Source organism: Chlamydotis macqueenii, chromosome 8 (genome assembly GCF_036417535.1).
Source record: "Chlamydotis macqueenii isolate bChlMac1 chromosome 8, bChlMac1.mat, whole genome shotgun sequence".
NCBI classification, from domain to species: Eukaryota; Metazoa; Chordata; class Aves; order Otidiformes; family Otididae; genus Chlamydotis; species Chlamydotis macqueenii.
The window spans coordinates 22978980-23004527 of NC_141563.1; the positions used below are offsets into that span (position 1 = coordinate 22978980).

Consider the following 25548-nt stretch of genomic DNA (forward strand, 5'->3'; position numbering starts at 1 on the left):
CCACACCGGCACCCTGTCCGCACACGACCGCTGGCTGCTCCGGGGCCCGCATTCCCGCAGGCCGCTCCGCCTCCCCCCGCCGCTGCCGCCCGCCACCCGCTCCTGCGGGGCCCCGGGGAGGCTCCCTGCACCTCAGGGCCATGCCCGCTCGGAGCCCCCGCGGGGCTCCAGGGCCGGTGAGGTGCCCTCCCTGCTCACGGCAGCGCTTCTCCGCGGTGCTGAGGCGCTTCCCCTCCGCCGGAGCCAGGCCCGGGGTCCCTCGGCCCGCGGCGGCCCTGCTGGGAGCGCGCTCCGCGCCGCAGAGCGGCCCCGCGCTAGTGAAGCGCTGCACGCGCGGTTGCTAGGTCCTCCGCGCGCGTCCTCTGGCGGAGAGACAGCGCGGGCCGCTCCCACCGCCAGCCGTGGTGGGGGTGACCGGCGGCTCGGCGAGGGCTGACCCCCGCCCCGGGCGCCGCCTGCCCGCTCCCCGGACACCGCCCGCCTCTCCTCGGGCCGTCTCCTCGCACGTACCTGGGTGGGAGGGCCTGTCCTCCCCGCCCCGCCTGGCCGGCCGCCGGCGGTGCCCCCTCGCGGGGAATGGTTTCTCCCAGCTCCTCGCCGTTAACCTCACGCTCCTCCTCCTCCCGCTAGCGCCTGGCTCGGCAGGCGCCGGCTCGGATGCTGCCGCCCGGGAGAGCCTCGCCTCGCCGCGCCGCTCGTGAGGCGCAGCGCGCTCCGCTCCGCCCGGCCTGACCCCGCGGGAGGACCGGAGTGCTCGAAGGACCCCCGTCCCGACAGGTAACGGTGGGAGGGGCGGCGGGGTGCTCGTCCTGTCCGCCCGCGCCTCACTCGCCGCCTCCCCGGGGTGAGGCGACGGGGCGGCTGTCCACGGTGATTCAGCATCGCCGCCCGGGAAGGAGAGGCGGCGGGGAAGGGCAGCCCGGCCCTGCCCGGGGACTGCGGGTGCCGGGGAGTGGGCAGGGGCGCCGGGCAGCCGCGGAGTGCGGGTCCCGCTTCGGGCCGTGCCGGAGCGGGGTCTGTCCCCGGCTCGGGGCGATGCTCCGGGGCGGGGGGAGGGCCGCCAGCCCCCGCTGTTTCGCGGGTGCCGGGCCCGAGGGGATGCGGGCTGTTGGGAAGTGCTGCCCGCAGAGCCGGACCGCGCTCCCGCAGCCCTCACCTGGGGCGGCGGTGGGGCCCGGGCGGTGCGGGGCGGCGCGGTGCGGTGCCGGTGGACAGCGGCTCCTCGGGAAGTGTCCTGCCTCGCAGCGGGCGGCCCTTGTGCCGGGAGGGGAGGGGAGGGTCCCTGCCTGCGCGTCGCGGCGTGGGGAGCAGGGAGCGAGGCGGTGTTCCGGGATTAAAGGCATTCACTTTTTCTCCCCCTTCCAAATTTTGCACGCGAAGTCCATCATCTGTGCAGGTCGCATCGCGTGCCCGGGCAGGTCCCCTTGGAGCCAGTTCGGGTTAAAATGGGATCGTCTGTTGGCAGTGGTACCCACTAGAGGCTGAAATGTAGAACAAGTTAAATCTCCGGAGATGCAAGTCAAGGATCTTCCTGTGCTTAGTAGAAAGCCCATCATCTGTGGGATCTGTTTGAATTTCTGCTGTTGAAACCACACATAGTTGTGAACAAAAGGGAAAAGCAGTTGATGCTGGATTTTGAACATACTGCTGAACTCTTGTGAAACCGACTTAAGGTCTCAATATTGATTGCCATCTTATGTATTTGCAGTTTGAGTATCAAAATTAAATTTATTTCCTTTTCAAAACCCTCTAAACCAACCAAGCAATCCCCTTTCTGATTCAGTATACTTTTCTGTCTAAATACTTCGTTAATTTTAGGTACCAAGGTGTTAGTACCTATCTAAATAATACTCAAAAATTGTGCTGGTTGTTTTCCCACTTGGAAGACTAGAAGCACTTTTCTGTCTGGGACTTGATTGTCCCCCAAATTCTACAGAGTATCTCAAAATAGACAGTGACTTGGCATCAGTAGAAGCTTTTGCCCCTGTTTTAAGTACTAGAATGTAGTTTTTAATAGAAATAGGATATGCGTGAATGCTACTTTGAAAAAAAAAATGACAGAAGCAGTTATTATGCAGAGGTTTTCCTACATGATGAGTAAATATAATGTCTGCATTAACATATGGAAATATTACTTGTGAAGCCAGATTCTCTGAAGACAAATGTTACAAAGTTCCAGAAAATCACATGAGCGATTTCATGCAGAATATGGAATTTCTTTCATAGGGAAAGAATTTGTTTGTACTTGTAGGTATTGGTAGTATTATGCAAGAAAGTCTAGAACAATAGTTGTCTCTCTTTTATTATTATTTTTTTTTAATTTTTTTTTTTTTTTTTAGAAAAGCGCCCCCTTTCTATATTTCTGATGGTTTGGATAGATTCCACATACTTCCAAAGGGATCTGCGTACCGATTTGGGAGTGTGGGAAGAGGCCAAGAGATGGAGCCTGTCAGCAGTTATTAGGTAATTATTCCAGTAATCTCGCAATCATTTTAGTAATCTGAGGCTCAGGTTTGCAATCAAATAAAGGTTTGTTCCCCTGCTCTTCCAAAGCTGACAGTGTTAAATTGACAGTGTAGGTTAAGTTGTGGACAGCTCTGAAGAACTGTGAGATGAATTTGTCCACAAGCAGTTAGATACTAAACCATCTTGCAATCTTTTGTATAGTTAGGATTTTTTCCAAAGATCTTTGTAATACTGTGCGTTGATAATGAAAGCCATAAACATATTTTTGGAGGTGAAATGTGGCAGACTAATGCTGACTGCTGAATGTGCTTGCTTTGAATTGTCAGCATCAAGAAAGACTGAAATACCATTTCTTGATTTGAATCTCCATCTGTGGAGATTACAAGTTTTAAAAATCTCTGGAGGATATGTATGGCAAATGAGTCATATCTTGAACTTTCACACTTTCTAATGTTCTGTGGTTTTTTGTTTTTTTTTTTCTTCCTTATGTTTTAATGTTGTGTTAAGGAGTATTTTTGCATTTAATAGATACTTGCAGATGTTGCATACAAATTGAGAACACATTATTAATTTAAGGATGGAAATCCTTGGAAAACGGAAATGAAATCTTAATGTCTGAAGTAATAGATTGATTACATTTCCCAAACTACTTTGCATCTTTTGCAAAGCTTCTGTCTTAAAAAATGAGCATGACAACATGTTGCAAGATAATTTTTTTATATGAGTCACTAATATTTTTAGTTTTGTGCTATAATTTTATCAATGTAAAGACAGCTTATTGAAACAAACAATGCTTATTTCTCATATCTCTAAGTTTCTGCAAACCTTCAGAAAATGTTGAGTGTTATTACTGCTTTGAAGTGTTGTGATTTTTGGTGCAATCCTAAATCTTGAAGACATGGAATTGTACTGATAGGCTTTGTATCAGTCCCTGAATAAAAAGATGAATTCTTGTCAGTCTTTTACTTTTTTGATGGGATATTTCCATCATCCAGAGTTGACGCAGTGACTCTATAATGATCTGAGGGAGGAGGGAATAGTCGTATTTTCCTAAGAGAGAGCAAGAGTCTGTATGAAGATAGTGGGAGTTCATTTTATTTGGAAAGGTGCATACAAACTGTCAAAGTTAAGAAAATGCATTGCAAGTACCACAGCATATGTATTGGAGGATTTTACCTGAATTTTAGTTTTCCCTTGTGAACTTTAGAATATTTAGCCTCAGATTCACTTTTATGTTCTACACACCTAGGAAGTTAATTGAGGCCATTTGACTTCCAGCAGTAGGATTCAGATGGCTTTTATTAAGCATGAGAAAGCTCTTTAGAGATCCATTAATGCTTAACTAAAACTTTGCCAGAATGGTACTTTGTAACTACTCCTTTTGCAGACATTAAGAGCTTCCTTTAAAGTTTACTGGAACCAACGAGCCTTTTAAACATTAATATTTAAAATACTAATGTATCTTAAATTTAGAATGGAATTGGTTGATGTCTGCTACACTGATGGGTAAGAGAATAATCTGTAATTGTAAATGGATACAGGAGAAAAAACATTGTGACATACTGCAGCAGTCAACCTTTGAAGCTGTTGGGTATTAGAGCAAATCTTCCTGTTCCACAGTAGCACCTCTCTTGGAGCCTGAAGCTTTTTCAGACCAGGGGGTTCCACAGCACCTCGGTCTATTGGATACTCTCCTTCGTGGTGGTGGATCCAGGAACCTACCGGTTCTGTAGGGTTAAAGTTTTAACTTTTGGCTTGTTCCCAGTATTCTTCCTTGCCTTCTCTTAAATGTTCATGCAGCTGTACAAATTAGATTTAAAATACTATCACATTAATTTATACTCATTTTTCGACATTTTTGGTCTTGCCTTGAATTCTGTACACCAGGAAATAAGCTCTACCATAGTAGAATAAATTTTTGGGTTTCTGTTTTAAAGGACTAAATAAAGCAGGCATAACGGTTCTTGTGTTTGGTATTAGTTTTCACCTGAATACAGGATCTCCAAAATGAAGATGAGTGTATATAGTTGTAGTATTTATTTTCCCAGTGTTAAAAAAATAAGTTCAAATAGTCTAGAATGTTAAAATTCAGATCTTAATTTTAAAAATCCCTTTGTTTCAAAGGCAATATTTAAGAATATATTTACATATTCTTTTTCATGAGCACTCATCTCTGGGGACACAGAAACAGTACTCCTTTATGGAGAGCCCAAATTAACAGCAATAATGAAAGAAATACAAAAGAAAACAACATTCTGACTTAGGACTCATTTTTCACTTTCCTTTTTGTGGAGAAAGTGGCATGCCAATTCCCACTTATGCTTGTATTTGGTTTTGGAAGGATTCCAGATTGAAGTCTGATATGCACCACTGCTTAAATGCACCTTAGATGGCTACATTATTGTTAATTGATAGAAAACTGACTGCCTAAAAGGATGGAAGTGCTTTACACTGCAGTTCAGAAGCCTCTTCTGAACTGGTCAGCAGTAGTAACAGAGTACTGACAGTAACTGTTAAGAAGAAAGACTAAATCCACTTCTCATATAGAACAAAAGTTACAGAAAGAATTGAGTGGGGTGTGGGCTTCACAGTTAGACACAGCGATGTGTTGACAAGTCTATTTTTATCCTTGCTTAGTCGCAAAATGCTAAATATATTCTTCTTTGGTTACATTAAAGTATGTTTCTTTCCAACTTTGTCCTTGGGTTGACATGTGTTTGTTTTATTTTTAGCACTTGAAAACCAGCATAGTAATATCCCTATAGGGTGCAGTGGAAGCATTGGAGTATAGCATGAGAAAAATAAATCAGATGCTTGATACTGAATTTATGCAGGCGAAAAGGCAAAGATCTAGATACTGTTTATGAACCCAAAAAAAGAGTGGACTGACAGGGCAGAATATTGTGAGTTTTGATGGGGAAATTCCTCTTATTTGCTTGCTCAGAATGGACTTTTCTTGAAAAATATAGAATCGAGCTATGTGATGGAAGTCTGCATTTTCTTTGCTTTTGTGAGTGGTTGTCACATGTTTAGTGTTCATTGAACATGAAATTTCTGTGAATTTGTTATATTGTTTTATCCTTTCAAGCTGATCTTTGTGGGGTGGGAGAAATGTACTAAAACACTATATATGAATTATTGATGGAAGGCATCTGAAAGATATGCACTTTATTCACCCAGGAAAAAGCATTTACTTTATTGCATTTTATTTCATGTGGCTTTTTAAAGAGATAGAATATTATCCTAACTTATTATCTTTATGCCAGCTTGAAGTCTTTGAAAGGCTGTAAATTACTAATGAGCATTAATGATTAGGCATTAATTTGAATAAAAGATTTTTTGCTTAAAATTGTGCAAGAGTGATGTGAGAACATGACTTTGGTACATTTTGTACCATTTTAAAAATGGAAGCTTTTTCTGAAAAGAATGTTTCTGAGGATGGAGAGGATATATTCAGTTAGTAAAGTAAAGCATTACTGCATGATGAGACAGGAATCAGGGCTCGCTTGGACTGTTACAAGATCTTCAGTAGAGTTGGGAATCTTGTAGGATATTGACCCAGAGCAGCATCCACAATTGAAAAAATAGAAGAAAAGTGAGGGAACAATACAGAGTTAGACTTGAATTCTGGACACCAGTTGAGAAATGATGCAGTTAATGACCCCAAGCAGTTGCTTAAAAAACCCCTATATATTACTTTCCCCTGTGGCCTCTAGGTATGAAATGAAAATGACAGGACATTGTGGCCTTTCTGCCAAAAGCAACACTCAGGAATGCAAACACATATAGGAAGCAAGTCTTTGATGTTTTCTGAGAAAATTAAATAAAATTTCTGAGAAATGAAAGTAAAAAAGAAAATATATTATTGTGAGTAGGTTATTTGGAATGTCTGATGCAGATAGACAGCACACAGTTTAGTTTAATTGATAAAGAAGAAATACCTCTCAGTCAGTTGTGGGACATGCGTGCATAATGCTGCTCCACCTGTTTGAGGATAATAGATGAACGTTCCAGTTGAGGCTGACTTTCTGCAACAGCTGGATATAAGAAAACTGGAACCAAGACAGCATGAGGAGCCATGAGGAGAAGACATCTGTGGGAAGAGACTTCAGGAGGGATGTCCAGATTTCACTCCAGTTCTGTGCTTTCACAAGAAGTTGTCTCAGTTCAATGCACTGAGTTTCCTCCTATAATTTATCACTGTTTCAAAGTCCTTGAATTAATCTCTTCTTCAGTTTTGGAAGATGTACCTGTCCAGTCATGGCCCAAGTAAAGGCCTTAATCCTTAGTGGGTTGTGGTTTTTTGGTTGTATGATTTGTTTTTTGTTTTTTTTTTTTATTTAGTCATTTTAAGTAGAGTGAGATTTTCATGCTGAGCAACTTGGATAGGATTAATCTCACCAATGTTTGTACGTCTACAGTCCAGATACCTGCAGCTGCCTGCACTGACTGTATGTAGGCTGTTTGCGAAGGTTGTATCTATATTGTGGGGGTCTACATGTATACGGATGAATCCACTGTTGTGTCTTTGTCTTTGAGGAATAAATGTGGTTGCAGCGTTGCCTGTGGGATTTTGTTCTAATGTTTTTCCCTAGTGATTTGTGGGAAAGGGAGAACCTTACTTCTTATAAACTGGTGAAGACAGCAACGAACTACCGTAGAGCTATTGAGTTTTCAGAGCATTATTTTCTCTGTACTTATGGTGCAAATATGCACATTTGTTTGACTTTATGTATTTTACTTGAATGGTCAAGCAAGAGGTACTCTCTGGTTCAGAGAGGACATCTAGTCTTATGAAGTTAGAGGAAATGGCTTTCATGTATATGTTAGCCTTTGCACATTTGGCTCCCAGCTTCATTCTGCCTGTATAAGATTCCTGAAGGATGGCACTGCAGCCACTTTACGTGAATATGTCCTTCTCCATCTCACTAAATCTGGCTCTCCACAATACTTTGTCTTTTTACTACAGGTATGATAGTAGCAGTGCAGTCGGTCTTGTCTGGCACATGCAATGGGCCTGACTGCTGTAAAACTGACACACGAGAATGGAGTGCAGTTGATTTCTCCAGTTTTCTCCATTTTTTTTTTTTTTAATTTGGTGAGGAGAAATAAGCCATTTGAACAAAAGAATTTTCCAAATCTTTTATTGTCAGATGGCCTGTGTGATCCACAGTCCACCCTTATTAAAATGTTGCACTGAGCCATCAGATCAGACCTATCTTTTCTTAAGGAAAAAGAAAAATAATATGACAAAGAAAAGCCATATTGTGAAATGATGTCAGAAAACAATTTCTCATTGATCTAATTGTAAAAGAAAACAACGACATTTAAGAAATGTGAATGGTTTTGGAATGCTACAGAAGCATTATCCTGGGAAAGGAAGTAACATTTCTCTTTTGTCATTTCACTTAGGATTTAAACATTTAAAAATTGCTTTGTAAGGTTGTAATACTGGCTCACTGAAACCAAATAAGTTTGATTTCAAACCTGAATCTCATTGGTCCAAAACTGGAAGAGAATCATAACCATTTTTTTCTTACAGCAATTTATGAACTATTAGTCTTATTTTGCTTACTTCTCTGTTACTATTTTATGTTACTGTGGTCTTGACCTCTGAATTCTACATTTGGAGAAATCATTGTTCTGGTATAACTCCTTCCCAGTCACTGAGTCATTTTCTGTTTTTAGATTTTACTTCTCTTTAGCTTATTGTTATGACTAAATCTTACTGACTTTCTTCCCACGGTTCTTGTCACACTCTAAGTAAAGTGGGAAATAATGCATTCTTTTCTTATAACATGTATCATGCCTTTCTGTTTTCACCCAAAACACGGGGAGAAAATACCTAGAAAGGGTTAAGGAAGAGATCTAAAAAGTGCTAGGGATAGGCTAAATGGGAAGGAGCTGCTGCTGCAGCAGGTCTTTCCCTGGTGTACCGGTGCTGCCTGAAACTGTATCAGCTGTCAATTATTGACAGAAAAATCTATTTCCAGAGGGCTGACTCTTCATAGAGTTTCAGCAATGCACTACTAATGGTAAGTGATTTCATTTTGCTACTTCTACTGGAAAATTATTTTAAATCTGTTTCTATATCAGTGGGAGATCCTGGTGTGATCGTTTATTCTGCAGTATATAATCTTGTCAGTTAAATCCATGATAAATAAACATTTTGCACTCTGAAGTAGTTTGTATGCAGAAGAATTTGGTATATTATCCTGCTACATGCTGCCTCTGAGTTTTTTGTTTCTTTTTTCACTATTAATTGAAATACTTTACCTTCGATTTGAATACTTATGCATTCTGTCCACCACATATATTTCAGAATGAGTTCTTTTTCCAGGATTCTTGAGTCTTTTCTCTGTTTTTATGTTCTTACTCATCCATCCTTGAGCTTTCAGTTTATCTTCCCTTATAATAAAAAGAACTAGATTGAGCAGCATTTTCTTAAGTTTTGATCCATCAGCAAGACAAAATGTGCTTCTGGAGAACAGCATGAAGCTTCTTCCGTGGCAATATATCTATATATTGCCTTACAGTACTCCCTGTTTCTGACCCTGCGCATCCTACATGAGCTATGAAATGTGAAGCACTGCCTCTAGACAGCCAGGCGGTTCTGAAAATGGCACTTGAAGCTTATAATCTTTGTCGAGAAAGAGAAATTCAGAGGCAACTCAGTTATTTTTAGCTGTAACCTCTGCTGTGCTGAAGGTTTAGTTTAGATGGACTGTAGTTTTGACGTGGATGAGACGTGGGTTGGTCTCCTTACCAAATGAGTCTGTGTCTTAATTATATTCCTGAATTGTGCCACCAGTAGGGCTGTTCTGGAACTGAAACGCTATGGTATAAAGTCCGCAAAAGTCAGTAGAAATGTCTGTATTTACTTGACTGGGCCATGGAGGAGATCTTGTTACATATGGCTTAATCTCATTTACACTGTACACTTGAGGCAAATTTTGTACTTTGTGTACATTTCTTCTGTATGCTGAAACCGGAAAATTTTCCTAGAACAAAGCTCTTTCTTCCTTTGAGCAATGAAAGGAGCATAAAATATTGGGAAGAAGTTTCATATTTGTGAAACAACGTTCAGAGTCCTGGATGAATAACCAACTATGAATCCCAGTTTATTCTCCATTTCTTTCTGTTTGGATTATCAGTGGTGGTCTTCATCCTCATTTGTGCTGGCACTTTGCATTAAACATTTACTGAAAGGTTTATTCTTCTGATTAATAAGTGTGTTGTAACTTCTCCATACCTTTGTATTTATGAATGCATTTGACTCAGTTTGGTGCATTTCCTTTTTCCCTATCTGTGGTCATCGGGTCAATATAACCAAACCAAGAAATATTGTAATTTTCAACCTAAGATGATATGGTGATTAAAAAAAAACCTGTGTGTGAATCAATTCTCAGTTATGTTTTATTTTGAGTGGTGGTGTGTGTGTCGCTATAACATAATAAGAAATTAATGTATTTGTTTCTTTTGAATATTTGAAAACCAGTTAACTTTGCAGCCAGTGTACATTTGATTGTATAAGTTTATGCTTTTCTCCTTGATTAAGAATGCACCTTTAAAAAAATACAAGTTTAAAGCAATGAAAAATCAAATTGAGCCCTGCTAAATGAATTTAATATCCCACTGCTGTAGCCACTGCCTGAGGACTTTTATTTCAGTACATTTCTCAAGCATAGCTGTTAACCAACACACAATGACTTTCGTTTTTCTTTTAAAAAAAAAAACAAACCACAAACAAACACACAGTCCAGAGCCAATTGCTTTTAAGTGTTGCTTTCTGGGAGCTGACCAAGATGGATGAGCACAGGGCCAACTGTGATATTATTCCGAACTTGGAACTGTGCTACTACTGTGATTAAAGTCATGAAGGCAAATAGGCATGCTTAGGGCAGTTATCTCCTCTGATTTTGGAGTTGTTATAAACTGCATTAAAAGCTATGATGCCACTGTCAGTATGGTCTCTGTATCTCAGAGGCAATGTGTGATAAATAAGCAGTTCACTACAACAGGGTTGCATCAGTAATACTGTACTTATCATTCAGAAAGTACATTATGCTGATCCTGTGAGTTAAAGCATATCCCAGAAAATTACTTTTTTGGTAGGCTATTCTCATGCTTTGTTCTTTTAAGCAAAAATTAAAGCTAGTGTGTATAAAGTCTGACGCACGTCATTTTTCTTTCTTGTTTTGGGTAATCAATTTAGGGTCAATATTTAAGGCATGTTATTTTTCTAGGCTTTCTGACTACATGCTGTATTTCTCTACAGGTGAGCAGTATGCAGACAAAATATTCCTATAGTAGGATACTGGAGTCTCATCTCACTGCTGATGAGGATAGTAACTCTATTTAGATCCCTTACAATGGATAAAAATAGCGTGACACAGAGGGTTTGGAGCCGATCCAGCCTTTTTAAGGAATTTTTATAAATGGGGTCAATTTCATTTAGAGAAGCTTCTGAGGACTCACATCCTTTTGAAACTGCTGATTTTCTCCTGCTTTCATTTGCAAAAATATTTTCAAATCAGTGGTACCCCATTGAGCCCCAAATACTAAGCATTTTGACAAAATGTTTTGTAGCTGCTGGAGTTTCTGGCTGGCTTGATGAGCTGTTTGTAAACTATTACTAGCACTGAGTGTTGGCTGCAGTAGTCTTAGTGATACTGTAGGCCAACTGCACATATTTCTGCTTGTCATTTATTTTTTACAGTGTAGAAGTATATGGCACAGTCATTGAAATATTAGAGGTCTACCAACCTGCATACAAGTATTCCCAGTGGAGCTGAACAAATTGATTGGAAGTGTCAGTATAATATGATAAACAATTTGGTGATCATGTATGAACAACTTTCTTGTACTTTCATGGTCAAGAAGACTTTGAATAGATGTTTCTTGTGAGTTATTCAGGGCCTGGTTTTTATTTAATGTTTTCAGATCAGATGCTGAAACTGCAGGCTAACATCTCCCAGTTTGTATTTCAGGCTGCTGTGGGAGCACCCTTGTTGCTAAACTAGAAGATGTTGTTATTTGGCAGCATGTGAATTAGGATGATGTAATCCTCAATCAGAGTCGTCGTGGGCCTTGCGTGATGACTGCAGCTTAGAGATGCTGAAATAGATCTATGAAGTGTAGGCCTGTAGAATGTGAGATGTAATGGGACAGACTTCATGTGGGGCTAAGGTGGGGCTCTTGCAATACAGAGCGTGTAGGAATGATTTTAACTGTACCTGTGTTCCTTTATTCCTTTATCCCTGAACGTGAGGCTGCTGTCACACCAAACCAATGCCACCAACTTCAAGCACAGGAGGAAGAATTTGATGTGTGATGGGGAACATTCTAAAGATATCCTCTCTTTTTTTTTTTTTCTTTTTTTTTTTTTTCCCCCTCCCCTTCACCCGCTTCCCCAAGATCCTTAGTGAATTTCCCCGGAAGGGCTATTTGTAGTATAAGGAATAATTGCAAATACGTCAGCTTCATTAAAGGATTAGTGCTTTTTCTGTTACACTAAGACAACTGTGCTAATATATGTAAAATGTTAAGTTGTCCTGTCTTGTAGATCCCTAAGATCTCCAGCTCTTGCTGGAGAAATAAATCTTTTGAGAAGTGAATGATATAAAAAGAAAGGAATAGTTTCATTCCAGCAGTGATTAGCATATGTAATTTAAAACACCCTGTGATACATGTTGGTGTATGTTCATGTGCTGTAATGAAGAGCATGCATGGTGCACTGTAAAGTCAAAAGCAGAGCAGAGATGTTCCCACAGGTGCCCCAGCTCAATTCCTCTCCTCACTCTCTCTTTTTTATCCTTCCCCCTACCAAAACCACATAGTTAATGTCAGACTTCGATATTACTGTTACACATAATTATTATTGCAGATTATCATCTCTGTTTCTCTCTTCAGTGTCCGTGGCTGTCTCACCATAAAGAGAGTTGACCCTTAGTGTGCGGCAGTCTGATGGTCAGCACAGCTTCCTCTACTCGGTGTCCCCAAGGCAAATCAAACAAGGGTCCACTTGTGGTTTATTTTAAAGGGAATGCTTCATTTGAGGTGACAGGGGTCCAGCCCTCCGATGGGCAGTAGGTTTCATGCCATTCAGCTGTCGCTTGCAGAGCAGATGTGGCCAATGCACTCTAACATAGCATGTATTTCCAGGCTGAAAATGCCTAGATCACTCCAACGCTATTTTAAATGAAGGCAGAGTGGTTGTTGGAGTTGCTGAGGTAGGTGGTTACAATAAATAGAGACGAGTTTCCATTCAGCAGTGTTCAGTGGAACTTATTGTGATCAAGGCCTAGGAATACTTTCTGTTCTAGAGTTAGTGAAATGCTGTCCTGCTGGCAGATTTATGGTGTTGTCAACACTTAGTGAAGTGGTAAACAGTGGTACGATACCTGTGCATTGCCTATGCTTTTTCCTGGCAGAGTAGAACATTAAAGCTGATATTTATTTTTTTTTTTAAGTAATATGTGATGCAGATATATATTTTCTGAAATTAAGATTTTATTGTATGAAAACATGGTTGTGCTTTGGTTTGTTTGGGCTATTCTGCCAGTATTTTTTCCTTGCCATTATGAATGTTAAATGATGTTTATTAAAAGTTCCCTGCATTTTGTTTGTTATTGTTTTTTAAGTCATACAGGTTCTTTTAACTTGCCTTGTCAATTAATGTATTTCCTATGTTTTACTGAACAAGAAAAAGGTTCAAGCATTGTCCTTTTTATTGTAGTCTTCTAATTCTTTTTTGCTTTCTTTGATGTCTCTCTTTTTCAATATTGAGAACATAAATGTGAAGCTCTGTGCTGCTCGTTTTGCTAACAGTCTGAAATATGTTATCACATTAAGAAGGGCTTTTGAAGGGTGAGAACGAGCCAACAGATAGTCACATTGAGTGTTCTGCTATGAAAGGCACTTTGGAGGTCATTTTTAAAAAGAAAATCAATCTTCAGCTTTGAAAGCTTTGAAATTGATTTAAATTTGGCCAAGGATGTGAAGGTTCCTTTTTGAAAATGGATGAATGAGAGAGCAAAAAGAAGCAATATTGCTTCAAGAGAGCAACGAAAATAAAAAAGTTGCTTCTGTGCCCAATTCTGGTCTCTAAATTGTGAGTATGAAGTGACTAATACCCATGAAACACATTGTGACACTTCCACCATCTTAACAGCTTCTAATAAATTTCCTGTTTTCCGAATCAGGGATATATGTTTACCATTTCATCAGCCTTTTGTGATAATGAACAATGAAATAACCCAGCCCAAAGCTGTGAAATGCAAAATGACGAAAGACCAAAAGAAAGTCTCCCATGAACTGAGACTGCAAAGCTGCTGAGGCAACGTGTGTGGCTGAGCCCCAGAGCTGACACTGGAGGGTTGTGCTCAGCCATTTCAGATAACACATCTTTTATGTTCACTAGCAAAAGATACGAGTTCACAACTGTGACGCAGGCTCTGTGTTGCATTGTGTTTTGAAGGTAGGCTGGGAGGGTCAGGATGGTTTATGCTTTCAGTATTACTAAACAGGCATAAAATTATGTTTATTATATAAGCTGTGTTGCAGAAGGCTAAGACTGATTCTAGGGCCTTTATTGATTGGAATCTCAAATGGGAAATAGCAGTTGTAAGGTTAAACTCACACTGAAGTAACTGTAACTTACGGATTCAGAGATAGTGTGCCGTTACCACAGCTTAGTTTGGCCATTTTGGTAGTTTGGTAGTTCAGAGAAATTTTGGAAGCTTTAGAAATGCTGGCCATTTGGATAAACTACTGCAGAGAATTGTTTTACAGAACTGCATGATTCAAGAAAGTTTAAGTTGTATAAATCATGCTGTTTATATTGTGTAGTTTGTAGCTGTCTGTTCAGCAAATCAGACATCTGAGAACTCTCTACCTTCACTTAATCTGAAAGAACTGCTGAATAAACTTCTCATCTCATTTAATGGTGAGAGCGAAGGCTGTTGAAATGAATAGATTTCCCTTTATTTCAGAATATTTTGAACCAAGCCCTAATGTCTATGCATTTTTAAGCCGGCTGACAGCTTTTTAAAAACAAGCTTATCAGTTCAAGACATTGAGTGTCAAAATGAGGATTGCTTTTTGCATCTAGAATTTATCTGTAGGAATGAGAACTTGCCACCAAATTGTTCTTTTGGCATGTTACAATAAAACTGCTTGGTTATACTTCATTGTACCAGGAACACTTCAACATATGTTTATGTCAAGACACATATTAAAAAAATAATCCTAAAAGGATGTGATGCTTTTAATTCTGCAGTTTAATTGCTGCAAATTGTTATTACCTTCCTATTTGAGGGTGATAGTGAAGAAGGCATTTTTCTCTATTATTACTTCTGTTAATGTCTTAATCTCATTTTGAATTTGCATTTTATATCTTAATTCCAGACCAACAGTAGATTATAGTTTTGTATAACTGGGCTAGATCTCAAATAGCATCTTGTTTTTTCTCACTACTGCGGTGTATCCAGCCTTTCACACCCTAAGATCTAAGGGAGCAGAAAGCTTAATTATAAAGATCCGACTGAAAAAAAACCAAAACTCCGATGTTTGCTAGGTCAATCATCTGGACACTATTTTAACTTCTTTCTTTTTCATGTTTCTGTGAAATTTTTGTTATTTTAATTTTTCAGCTAATTGGGAAGTGGGGATTGCAGTGCTGTGATGTTGTCCTTCTGTCCCTATGGTCATCTGTCAAGTTCTGTAACTGTATCTTCAGTATGTCTCCATTTCAGAGTGAAAGCTCCTTATGTCAGGAGCTTTGTGAATTTCTTCCCAGCTACTGAGCATTTCCAGACACTTCTGACAGCACTGAGTAAATTGCACTAATGGGCTCAGAGGAAAGCAGCCTGCTAGTTTTAAAATCTATTCTAAAATATTCCACTGTTGGTGAGTGATTACTTGTCTGTACACAAAGAATACAGGACATTAAAATAAAACTGACAATCTAGTTTTTGCAGCATTTCATCTAGGTAAACAGGAAGACACTTGAGAAATGTTAGTTGTCTTTGAGGAGTCTTGAAGTATGTGCCGTGGCTTCAGCTCGGAAGTAAAGTTTTCAGTTCATTTATGTAAAGTTAAGCACATGCGTAGCCTGTGGAGCTTTTCAAACTGGTCACCAGGAATGTCACAATAGCCAGCACATTGAAAACAGTGCATTGAGTGACATTGTGTTTTCTCTGCTTTGGAACATGGAGTGTTTTGATAGTAAATGCTTTAAGCGTTCTTAATGCTTAGATCTGTTAGATTAAATTTATTTTAAACGTGCATATGCAATCTAGTCTCTTTTTGTTAGCGTACACAGTAGTGGTTTAATAGTTACTGGTATCATCCAAGTTTCCTTGAAGAATCTCATTGACTTGAGTGTTCTTTGGAATAGATTCTCAAGTTGCAACGCTTTATTTAAAGTTTGAATTTTACTTCCCCCTTCTCTATTTTGATCTAATTAATTCAACCTTTTTCTGGGGTGCTTACTCTTCAGGGGAAAAAAGGGTCTGATGGCATGCAGCTCTTGTTTAGAGGTTGGAAAAAACCCTTTCAGCTCCACGCTGCATCAGGATGTGAAGTGAAGGATCATGAAAGGCAGAGGTAACTTGTGAGCAGTATGGAGCAAATAACTTAGGAAATGAGAGGGATTTGTTAAAAAATACTTCTATATAATGTAGGCCAGAAGAATATTTTTCAGGCAATTTACTGACTACTTATGACACACTTAATTGGTATAGCAGCAAAAAATACTCTTTTTTTTCTTTTCTACAACATATTACAGCTTGTTATCGAGGAAACCTGGATCATTCCGTTAACTATGAAATCGCTTCTTCCCACTGTCCCCTGCCCTTTACCCAGGTACCCTCGTACCTTGCTCAGGCTGTTCCCTTAGATGGGCTCAAGCATCTGCTTTGGTCCCTGTCTGTGTGCAGCACTTCACTCTCCAGCAAGAGTACTCCACCTCTGCTGTCCCAGGAGGATAAAAGCGCCCCCCCCCCTTTTTTTTTTATTTTTACTTCTTTTGTCTTTTTCTAGGACAGGATTGTGTGCAGCACATCTCTCTTGCTGGCTTTCTCACGCCTTTGCCAGGCAACGGTAACGATAACATCTCATCTTTTCTTTTCCCCCTAGAACACTTCTGTTCAAAGTACTTGTTTGCATAAGAATGTGCTAACCTGATGAAGATGCATTCATTTCTTTTTCACAAGTCTTTTTCCATTTATAGGTTAAGTTTTTTTTTGTTCAGCCACACCTGAATCAGTATGGGTGAGCACAAAACCTTCACTGATTTGTGTGTATTGCAATTTCAGAAGGTAAATGATGATCACAGCAGAAACTGTGATCCTTTTCTGTCAGAGTGTGAATTCAGAGATTCCTGATAGCTGACTTGCCAAGGTTAAGGAAGCTCCATCAATCCCAGTTTGGAAATAGAATACTTTCTTCCATGTTATTAAAAGCAGCCTCTTAGAAACAGAGCTTTAAGGTAGGTTACTAGAGAGATATGCCTCTGCATTGTTGTAGCTGAACGCAGGTTAAAGGCTGTGCTTATTTTATAAGTAAAAACTTGTCACATTTATAAGAACTGCCTCAGAATTTGATGTATTCATAACCTGACAATGCTGCTGCTGTTACTGTTGCTTGATCCGGCAAGCTTTGCCCCGTAACTGGTGATAACGGAGTGGCAGAGGCTGCTCACAAAGCAGTCTGCGCTGCAAGTTCTTTTCCTTCAGCATGCCTGAGACATCTGTGCTCTGACTGGGAGTAGAGCTGGGCAATAACAACCATTCAGAAGATGAGAGCTAGAAAAAGGTGCCTGGGGAGGACCTGGGTCAGAGAATGAAGTAACTCTGGGGTTATTTCTGGTGTAAAGTCAAAAAGAGGAAAGACGTGTGGGAGCTCATGGCTGCTGTTAGCCCTTCTCCTTCTAGCTCCCTCCCCTCAGCAGCAACCCTTCATTTATTGCTTTCAGAGATGTATTTCTATCTCTCTCAAGTGTCCCATTCCCTCAGTTACAGAACTGCTTATCTGAAGTGTGGTCCGAGGAACAGTTGCTGTTTACCTGGGAGAGTTGCAGCTTCCTCAGTAGCCTGGTCTTAGGTTTTCTTGCTGCAGAATTGGAACTTCTTGTAGTACTGCCGTGGGAATGCAGAAGGCATGGAGGTCTAAGGAGAAGCAAGTCTTCTGCTCCCATGGCTTAGCGTGCAACTTGCAGCTAGTGGTCCAGGTAATGTCTTCCCCCAGATGAGATGCTGTACCTGTCACTTGACGTGGGAAGAAAAGCTGGGATTGTCCGATTTCATTGGATCTATATTTACCCTTTGGAAAAGAGATGGTTCCAGTAGGAACAAAGGAAAGGATTGCATCCTATGTAAAATATTTTTGGAAGACTACTTCTAATTTAGAACTGCTGGTGTTTTGGTATTCAGTGGAATGGTTGGTTAGAGATGTGCAACTTCAGAGGAGTGAAGCAATTGTAAAACAGTTTTGAATTATTATATACAAGCTTAAGGCAGACTACAGTTTGACTTTATTGGCATGGGACAGTGCTTGTGGAAAGTTAAAATCCTAGAGTAAGTTTGAATGCCAAGTACAGTAATGATCCCTTTGAAGAATTCAGTTTAAACCAGGATTTGACAAATAGACTGTATGTGTCTTTGTAACAAGATTTGACATCGTTAGAGTAGTGCATGCTTCAGCTGTAGTGATGAAAATTTTGTCATCCATAAACTTGTCAAGAAAAGAGTTAGTTCAATGATCAGTTTGCAGAGATTTTTGTGAGAATTAGTCTAATTACTAATTGTTTTCCATATGACCAAACTATTAGTTGTCCATAGAATACTCTAAAGGTGACCATAAATCTTTACCATCAATTTATGTATGTGTGCTAAAAAGTTGACGGGTTGAAAGTTATGGACCTTGAGTGTTGGTGCTTCCTATTTAAACCCGAAAGACTATTCTTCGTAAAAGGGTAGAATAGTTTCTATAGAAAGAGAAACAGTAATTTGACAACCTAGTGTAGTTTGCAGCTTTATTGTCCCCCTTCAGAATACAATGACTTATGGCAACTTTGGGCAGATATTTTTCTGTGATTATGAGCTGAATGAAAGCTCTATGAGCTGCTTGGTTTTTATTACCATATCATAGCTTGTAAATCATGCTGTATTAGTAAGGGCTGGCTTTTCTCACAGGGAAATATTAGTTGTCTTGACATTCTTCCAAATTTGTCAAGAGTTTTTAGCTAGTAGAGCAGAGGAACAACTGCTAGGCATTTGTGTATGTGCGTAGAAGTCCTTAATTGGGTAACAGACGTACTTCAGTATTATTCCCAGGAATTAAACATGTCTTGTACTCTGGTGGTATTCTTAGCTTGAGAACAGATAACATGCAATATTCAGTGAGTCATTGTGCCCAGCACTGCTTTTCCCTCACGGTGGTTTTAAGGAGGACGAATACTTTGCTTTTGCATCTCTGTGTCTAATTTTAGTAAGTCAGCAGGCAGAAGAACTTTCAGGCCACCTTCTCAGATGATAGCATCCAAACCACTGAAAGACTAAAATGGCCCACCAGTTATAGTTCAATTTGGAGGGATTTTTTTGGCAAGTTCTAGTTCAGCAAAGTACGTGGCAAGTAGGTATGGCCGGGTGGTACTGCTATGCTGTCAAACGTTGTATCTATGTATAAAACATCTCCTGTTCTTACTTTCTGGATAAATACCCAGAGTCACCTTTCAGTGATAATTTGTGGCACTCCACTAAATGAACATGAAGGAAATTTGGTTTTCTTATTGCAAAGTAGAATTTGGCCCCTAGTACATTGATGACAGTCATAAAAGACCAATAATGTATTTTTTTTTGTCCTTTTCTGTTAATGGACTGTGAAAGGGTAAATTTCTGTCTTGAAAGGAAATAAGATCTTACAGCTCAAGGTACCTACTTTTATATTTTCTTACCAAGAGGATGATTTGTCAGGAATATAACTGTATCTCTGTCTTTCTCCTTCTGATGTGTGTACAGATGTGGACACACAGGAAAATAAAAAATGAAAATTCGTAAGTAATGTTTTGTTGATTTTGCTAATGCACATCTTGTCCAATCTTGTGGCCAAATATGTTTCACATAATAAGTCATGACTAAATTGACTTTACTGTAGTTTTTTGCTATTTATAGTAGAAGAAATTTCTCATGCTTTTTAATAAAGCTATTTAAAGTAAACTCACCACAAGTGGTATAAACTAACCTAAAGCTAGTATAAGGAACTTTAGCCACACATATAATTGCAGAAAAGAAGTGAAAGTATTTAAAAATCAGTAACTTATATTGTATATGTTTTGAAAACTCATACATTTGTTTGAAACAGCCTGCCAAAGACAACATTTGTTTCCTCGCAGACTTTGTTATAACAATGCTACATCCCTAAGCCATGTAGCCGTGTGTTTAGAAGCGTTTTATTCCTGAGATTTTTAAATCATATTTTAGACTATTGTTCTTACGTGCTTAAGGTGGACCTAAAAAACTTTTTAATATGTGACATTTTCACATGTGTTAGTGTTTTCATAGAGAAAATATTTGAAATTTTGCATCAGTGTAGACATGAAAAATGGCATTTTATGCAAATAATTATTCATTTTAGAAAGTCACAATTTAGATACTTGCCAGCCCAAAGTGTCTTTGAAATGATGTCCGTTGTGTCATGAAGTAGTCATGAAACTGCAACCACGTGTTACAAAATGATTGTTGGACAATTGCTTTTAAAAATGTTGAAAAATGAAAAACTGGAAAAAGATTATTAAGGTGATTTCAGTTATTTCCCATTTGGTACCTGAAAACACGTACTACAATGTGTCTGATTTTAAATCACATTTTAATTAAAAATTAAAATTGCTATAAATTCAATGAGCTTGAGGACAAGAGGTAATGGTTTTAAAATAGAGGGGGGTAGATTTAGATTAGAAATTAGGAAAAAATTTTTTACGATGCGAGTTATAGAACACTGGAACAGGTTGCCCAGAGAGGTGGTGGAGGCCCCATCTCTGGAAACGTTCAAGGCCAGGCTGGATGAGGCTCTGAGCAACCTGATCTAGTCAGGGATGTCCCTGCTCCTTGCAGAGGGGTTGGACTAGATGACCTTTGAAGGTCCCTTCCAACCCTAACCATTCTATGATTCTATGATTCTATGATAAAACTTTCAGTATTGATTGAGTTCAGCATTCCCATTTTTCATGCCCAAAAGCTCCCATACACAAATGAAAATAAGAAAATGAGGTAATATAATCTAATTTTGAAAATTAATACTGCAAAATTATTTTTCCCAGAAACAAAGCAATTGAATTGTAGTGAACAAAGTTTTGTATTACAATAACTTGATCAATATTTTCAAATAAGCATTACTTTTGTCTTGTTACTAAAAGCCTTTCCATATTTAGTATTCCACTGGTTATATTTTTTTCAGAATTTCTCCATAACAAAGTCTCTTGTATATATATATATTTTTTTGACACAGATATCTGTCCATTACAGAACTAATATTTGCTACAACCAGAGACTGAAATGGTATGACTGGAGCTTTAAAAAATTTGACTTTGACAACTCCATCATTTTCTGAAAACTTGGAACGGAATTTGGGCTTTGCTTCTGCACTATCCTAGGTTATAATGCCATCCTTGCCTAATGACGGAGGTATGCTAGTCTTGGATTTTTAATATAGCCTATTAATTATTCAGTATACTTGTACTTCTAAGTTGCAGTGAAGTAAATGTTTGTATTTTTAGTTCATTTGTATACATTATTTAAGATTCAAATATATTGATAATTACAACATTATTTTTCAAAGATAACCGTGGAACTACTCCTCTGACTTTGAGTTCGGAACTACCCTATCAAAGCACAATTAAAAAAAAAGTCAGAAAAAAGAAGAATGGAGTCATCACTGCAAATGTCGCTGGCACAAAATATGAAATTGGTAGGAAGCTACATATTTTGTTTTCATCCTAATAATAATTTACTCATGTCAATGGCTAACTAATGGGGTGAATTAATGGACTTATATCAAGCTGAAAGTGAGAAATTTCCAAAGGATTTGCTTGTGTAAGAAAACTTTGTTCTTTTTTTGTACCATTCAGTTGATAACTTTGAACACTGAATCTATTCCTCCCCATTTGTTACTCAGGGCAGGGCCTTGAAATGAAAAATTTAAGTAATTAAGGAGGCTGTGGAAAAATTATCTAAGTATGTCTTACATATGTGTTTGGAAGTTTATTTGAAGCCTTGAAAGATGAGCAGTGTAAATTGAATGTTAAATAGTCTCATTATTATACAGAGGGTTCTCAGTAATATCTGCTAATGTTTTGTATTTTGATGCTTTGGACTACTTCAGAAAAGTCTTTTCTCCTAGAACCTGAGTTATGTCTGGCACAGAATCAGTCTTTTATCTTTCTTATATTGAAATAATATATGCATTTGCTTTTGTAACTACTGTACCTTGACTGAGGAGTCACTATTGTCCTCTGCCTGCAGTGATACTTAGCCATCACTGTTTTAAAATTAACATACGTGATAGTCAAGGTTAAGTCTAAAAGCCTGCAAGTGGACTTTTACTAGATGATTGTGGAATGCCCTGAAGTTCTTTAGTTCCCATCAGTGCTCTGATTCCAGTCACAGTACGAGGTGCTGCAACGTTTTAGTGACAGATTTGCAATAGACTGATGGAAATATTGCAAGATAAATAACAGCTTGCACGCTAACATTGTTCTTGCGTAAAGGGTTGAATGTTGGAAGTGTTTAAAAACTTAATTGATTTTTAAAAATTTTTGAAAATGAATCTGTTCTAGAGATTCAAAATATTGCTTAAGCATGTGATTTCTCCATAGTACGTGTAGTAATACGAGAAATGGGATTTGTGAAAACACGTGATGAAGATGAAACAGCTAATCTTATATGGAGTGATTCTGCTGTGCAACAAGAAAAGATTGCTGAACTTCGAAACTATCAGGTAGAGTGGCAGTTAGGACTTCTGACATTCTTAGTAAATGACTTGACTCTGAAGTGTTCAGTAATGTGTCACTTCTGATCATTTACATTTGATGGAGAGAAAAACCCCACAAAACACTACCAACCATACTGCAATAAGACCATACCACTACATATTTTAAAATCCTATTCTCTTTTCCAGAGCTATTTGTTCATACTACTTGGAATCTGGTGTTTAAATATTTGGGGCTGTTCTTTCATGTTCTTTTGTCTGCCAATTGGGTGTTGTGAATGATCAGAGTTTGAAAGAAGATGCAAAACATTGTTTATAAGTTGCTCGTAAGCTTTTATAAGCTCTTAAACAGTAAGTTAAGCAGAGCTCTCTCCGCAGTTTCTGTGAATAAATAATTCATTTTTTTTTACCATTACTTTGTGATGGCATTCTTTGTTCCTAGATAGCTTTGTGAATAAGAGTATGATGGTCACCTTTCATGTGCGAAATGAAATAAATGGGCATACTCATGTTGGTGGAGGATAATACAACTTACAATATCTTTAATCTTGCTAATAATACATAATATAATGTAAGATATTATCTTAATTTATATACACCACTAATTATATTTGCCTGAGCAGTTGAACATTTTAAATCATTGTATTAGGTGTGCTAGGAAAACGAAAAAGTACCAATTAACTTTCTTTTTTTCTCCTTCCTCAGAGAATCAACCATTTTCCAGGAATGGGGGAGATATGCAGAAAGGATTTTCTGGCAAGAAACATGACTAAGTAATATTTCTTTTAATATTAAGAGGTTTTTCAGCCATAGTATTTAATGCAGTACAAAACTGAATTATTGCTTGTAAGGTTTGTTTATTTTTCCTAGGAGGCTATGTTTATTTTTCCTAGGAAGAATAACTTCCAAAGTTTCTTAATAACTTTGGCTTTGGTCCTGGATCTGTAGCATTAGGGTAGGCTGTTGTATCTCTCAAATCGACTTCAGTGGGAAATGAGGTGGGTTCATTTCTCTGAATGTGCATTGCAGAATGTAGGAGAGCCTTAAACTGTTGTATAATACAGTTGGACATATATCCTGTAATGGTAGAACAGTGAAACAGAATTAGTATGTGGATGGATGTTATTTGTTTAAAATAATTAATGGCTATATTTTTGTGTATATCAAACTAAAAAAATGTGAAGCATCTTACTGTTTATATAAGAAATAAGTTAGAGAGGCTCTCTTGTCTAATTATAAATTCTCCTTATTCTAGTCGAGTAACTGGGTTCTGAGGAATTAGCCTAGCTGAGAATCTGTGAGTAAGACCTGTAAGAAAACAATACTAAATAATGATTCAACATTCAGCCTGGTAATAAGGAAAAGTTTATGCATAAATGTGTGTGAATATTTTAATTCTTAAATCAAAAATTAGTTTAAAGAGCAATCAATAATAGAGTTAATCTTTTGGCCTCCAACGTTATCCACACTGCATTTCCTGTTACCAGAACAGAATTTGTTTGTGTTTATTAATATAATTAATGTGATATCTCCCCTCTCTTTTTTCTCTGTTTCTTTTTCTGTTTTGTAACTACAACACATAGCACGTAGAATGTATGCAACTATTATGATGCAAATATTACATACATTGCTATGGTGTCTACATGTCCTATGTGTGTGCCAGAACTTCCATACATGCTACACAGGCACTTTTCACTGCCACTTCCAGACTTAAACTCTAAGTAAAAACATTGAGATAGCACATGAAGGCAAACAGCTATTTGGAGAGGTCCTGGAACAGTGGAATGACATTGGTCAGCTGGGTAGGAGTGGTATCCCTGTGTGTTGCTACAGTTCTGATATTAAAAAAAAAAAAACCAAACCAAAATGGACAAAAGGCTTTCGTTATTGTGCACACGTTGTTTTCAAATACAGTTTGATTATACCTCTCTTGACCTATTGAATTCTGAGTTCAAAGGTACTGAATGTGGACCTTGCATATATTATAGCTAGGATGGAAATAGTTTCTCTGATATGATAACTCTGGGTCAAACATACCTATATTGTGCCTTCACTTATATCAATAGATACAGCAGGGTTTTAATCAGTCTGGTTTTTTGCAGTACTGGCCTCACAATTCAATACTTAGTATTCATAATTTATGAAAATCAAAATGATATGCCTTGAGACTGCTTGTGAAACAGACATATGTATGTGAAATCATAAGTCAGTTGTGATACATGGTTGGGCAGGCTGTAGAGTGAAGGATTTTGTTCCATGCAGCTGCTGTTCTGTCTTAAAATTCATTTGAACAGGAGAGTGAAGAAACACTAATTCTGTTCTCTTGCTTTTCTGCTGCATGCAGGCTTACAAGTGATACTCACTTGTACAGAATAGCTGTTTTGTGCTGTTGAGAGTTCATTAAACAAATGCTGAGAATTGGTGGAGAGTAGGCGCTGGTTTTTTGTTTTTTTTTGTTTTTTTGTTTTTTTTTTTACTTCTACCTTTGTTGTAATACTGATCTCACCCTTCCATTTTATGCAAGCTGTTGGGAATGGAGTGAAAGAACAAATCTACCGAACTCTGAGCTATTCAGGAGGAATTGCACTTCAGGAGTTCCTCTTGCAGCCAGTGGTTTTCACATGCAGAAGTGTGGGAGGGAGTGGTGTAATATGTAGCACGTGTAATATGAAAGAAGAAAACCCAGCACAGAAAATGTAGGGACACACAGTAGTGGAACAGATAGAAGCAGGAATGTAATTGAGAATAAAAGGAGGCACAAGCATTGTTTTCAAAGGGAATAATCAGAACACAGAAAAGAGGGGGGAAAAAAAAAAAAGAGTTGACATTGTAGGCCCGACTAGATCTTCATTTCTGCAAACAGTCTTTTAGATGAGTCCTCCTCATGTGAAGGATAAGTGTGGTTACAGAATGAATACAGTGAGTGGAGGAGAAGGTGTCCAGGATCAATGGGAACAGACGCATGTATGAGATGGTCTTTTTTTGCAGCATCTTTGTTGTTTATGTTTAAAAGGTTTGTGAACTGGTCATGGATCAAGAATCATTCCCATTCATACCTACCCACTAACCTCTTTTCACACTTGAAAAGTCAGTGGA

General features: G+C 38.8%; 1 protein-coding gene across 2 annotated transcripts in view; it reads left to right on the forward strand.

The window, feature by feature from the left end:
* Positions 1-652: 652 nt before the first annotated feature.
* TTLL7 (tubulin tyrosine ligase like 7) overlaps positions 653-25548 on the forward strand; it is a 77279-nt gene continuing 52383 nt past the window's right edge. For both annotated transcript variants that reach the window (XR_015259241.1, XM_086753803.1), the window contains exons 1-6: positions 653-777; positions 2340-2463; positions 20974-21149; positions 21304-21432; positions 22340-22461; positions 23158-23225. Coding sequence is in view for 1 of the 2 variants with exons in the window: in XM_086753803.1 (XP_086609929.1) it covers positions 21125-21149; positions 21304-21432; positions 22340-22461; positions 23158-23225 (344 nt within the window). In the remaining variant the exon portion in view is untranslated. The remainder of the gene's footprint in view (positions 778-2339; positions 2464-20973; positions 21150-21303; positions 21433-22339; positions 22462-23157; positions 23226-25548) is intronic.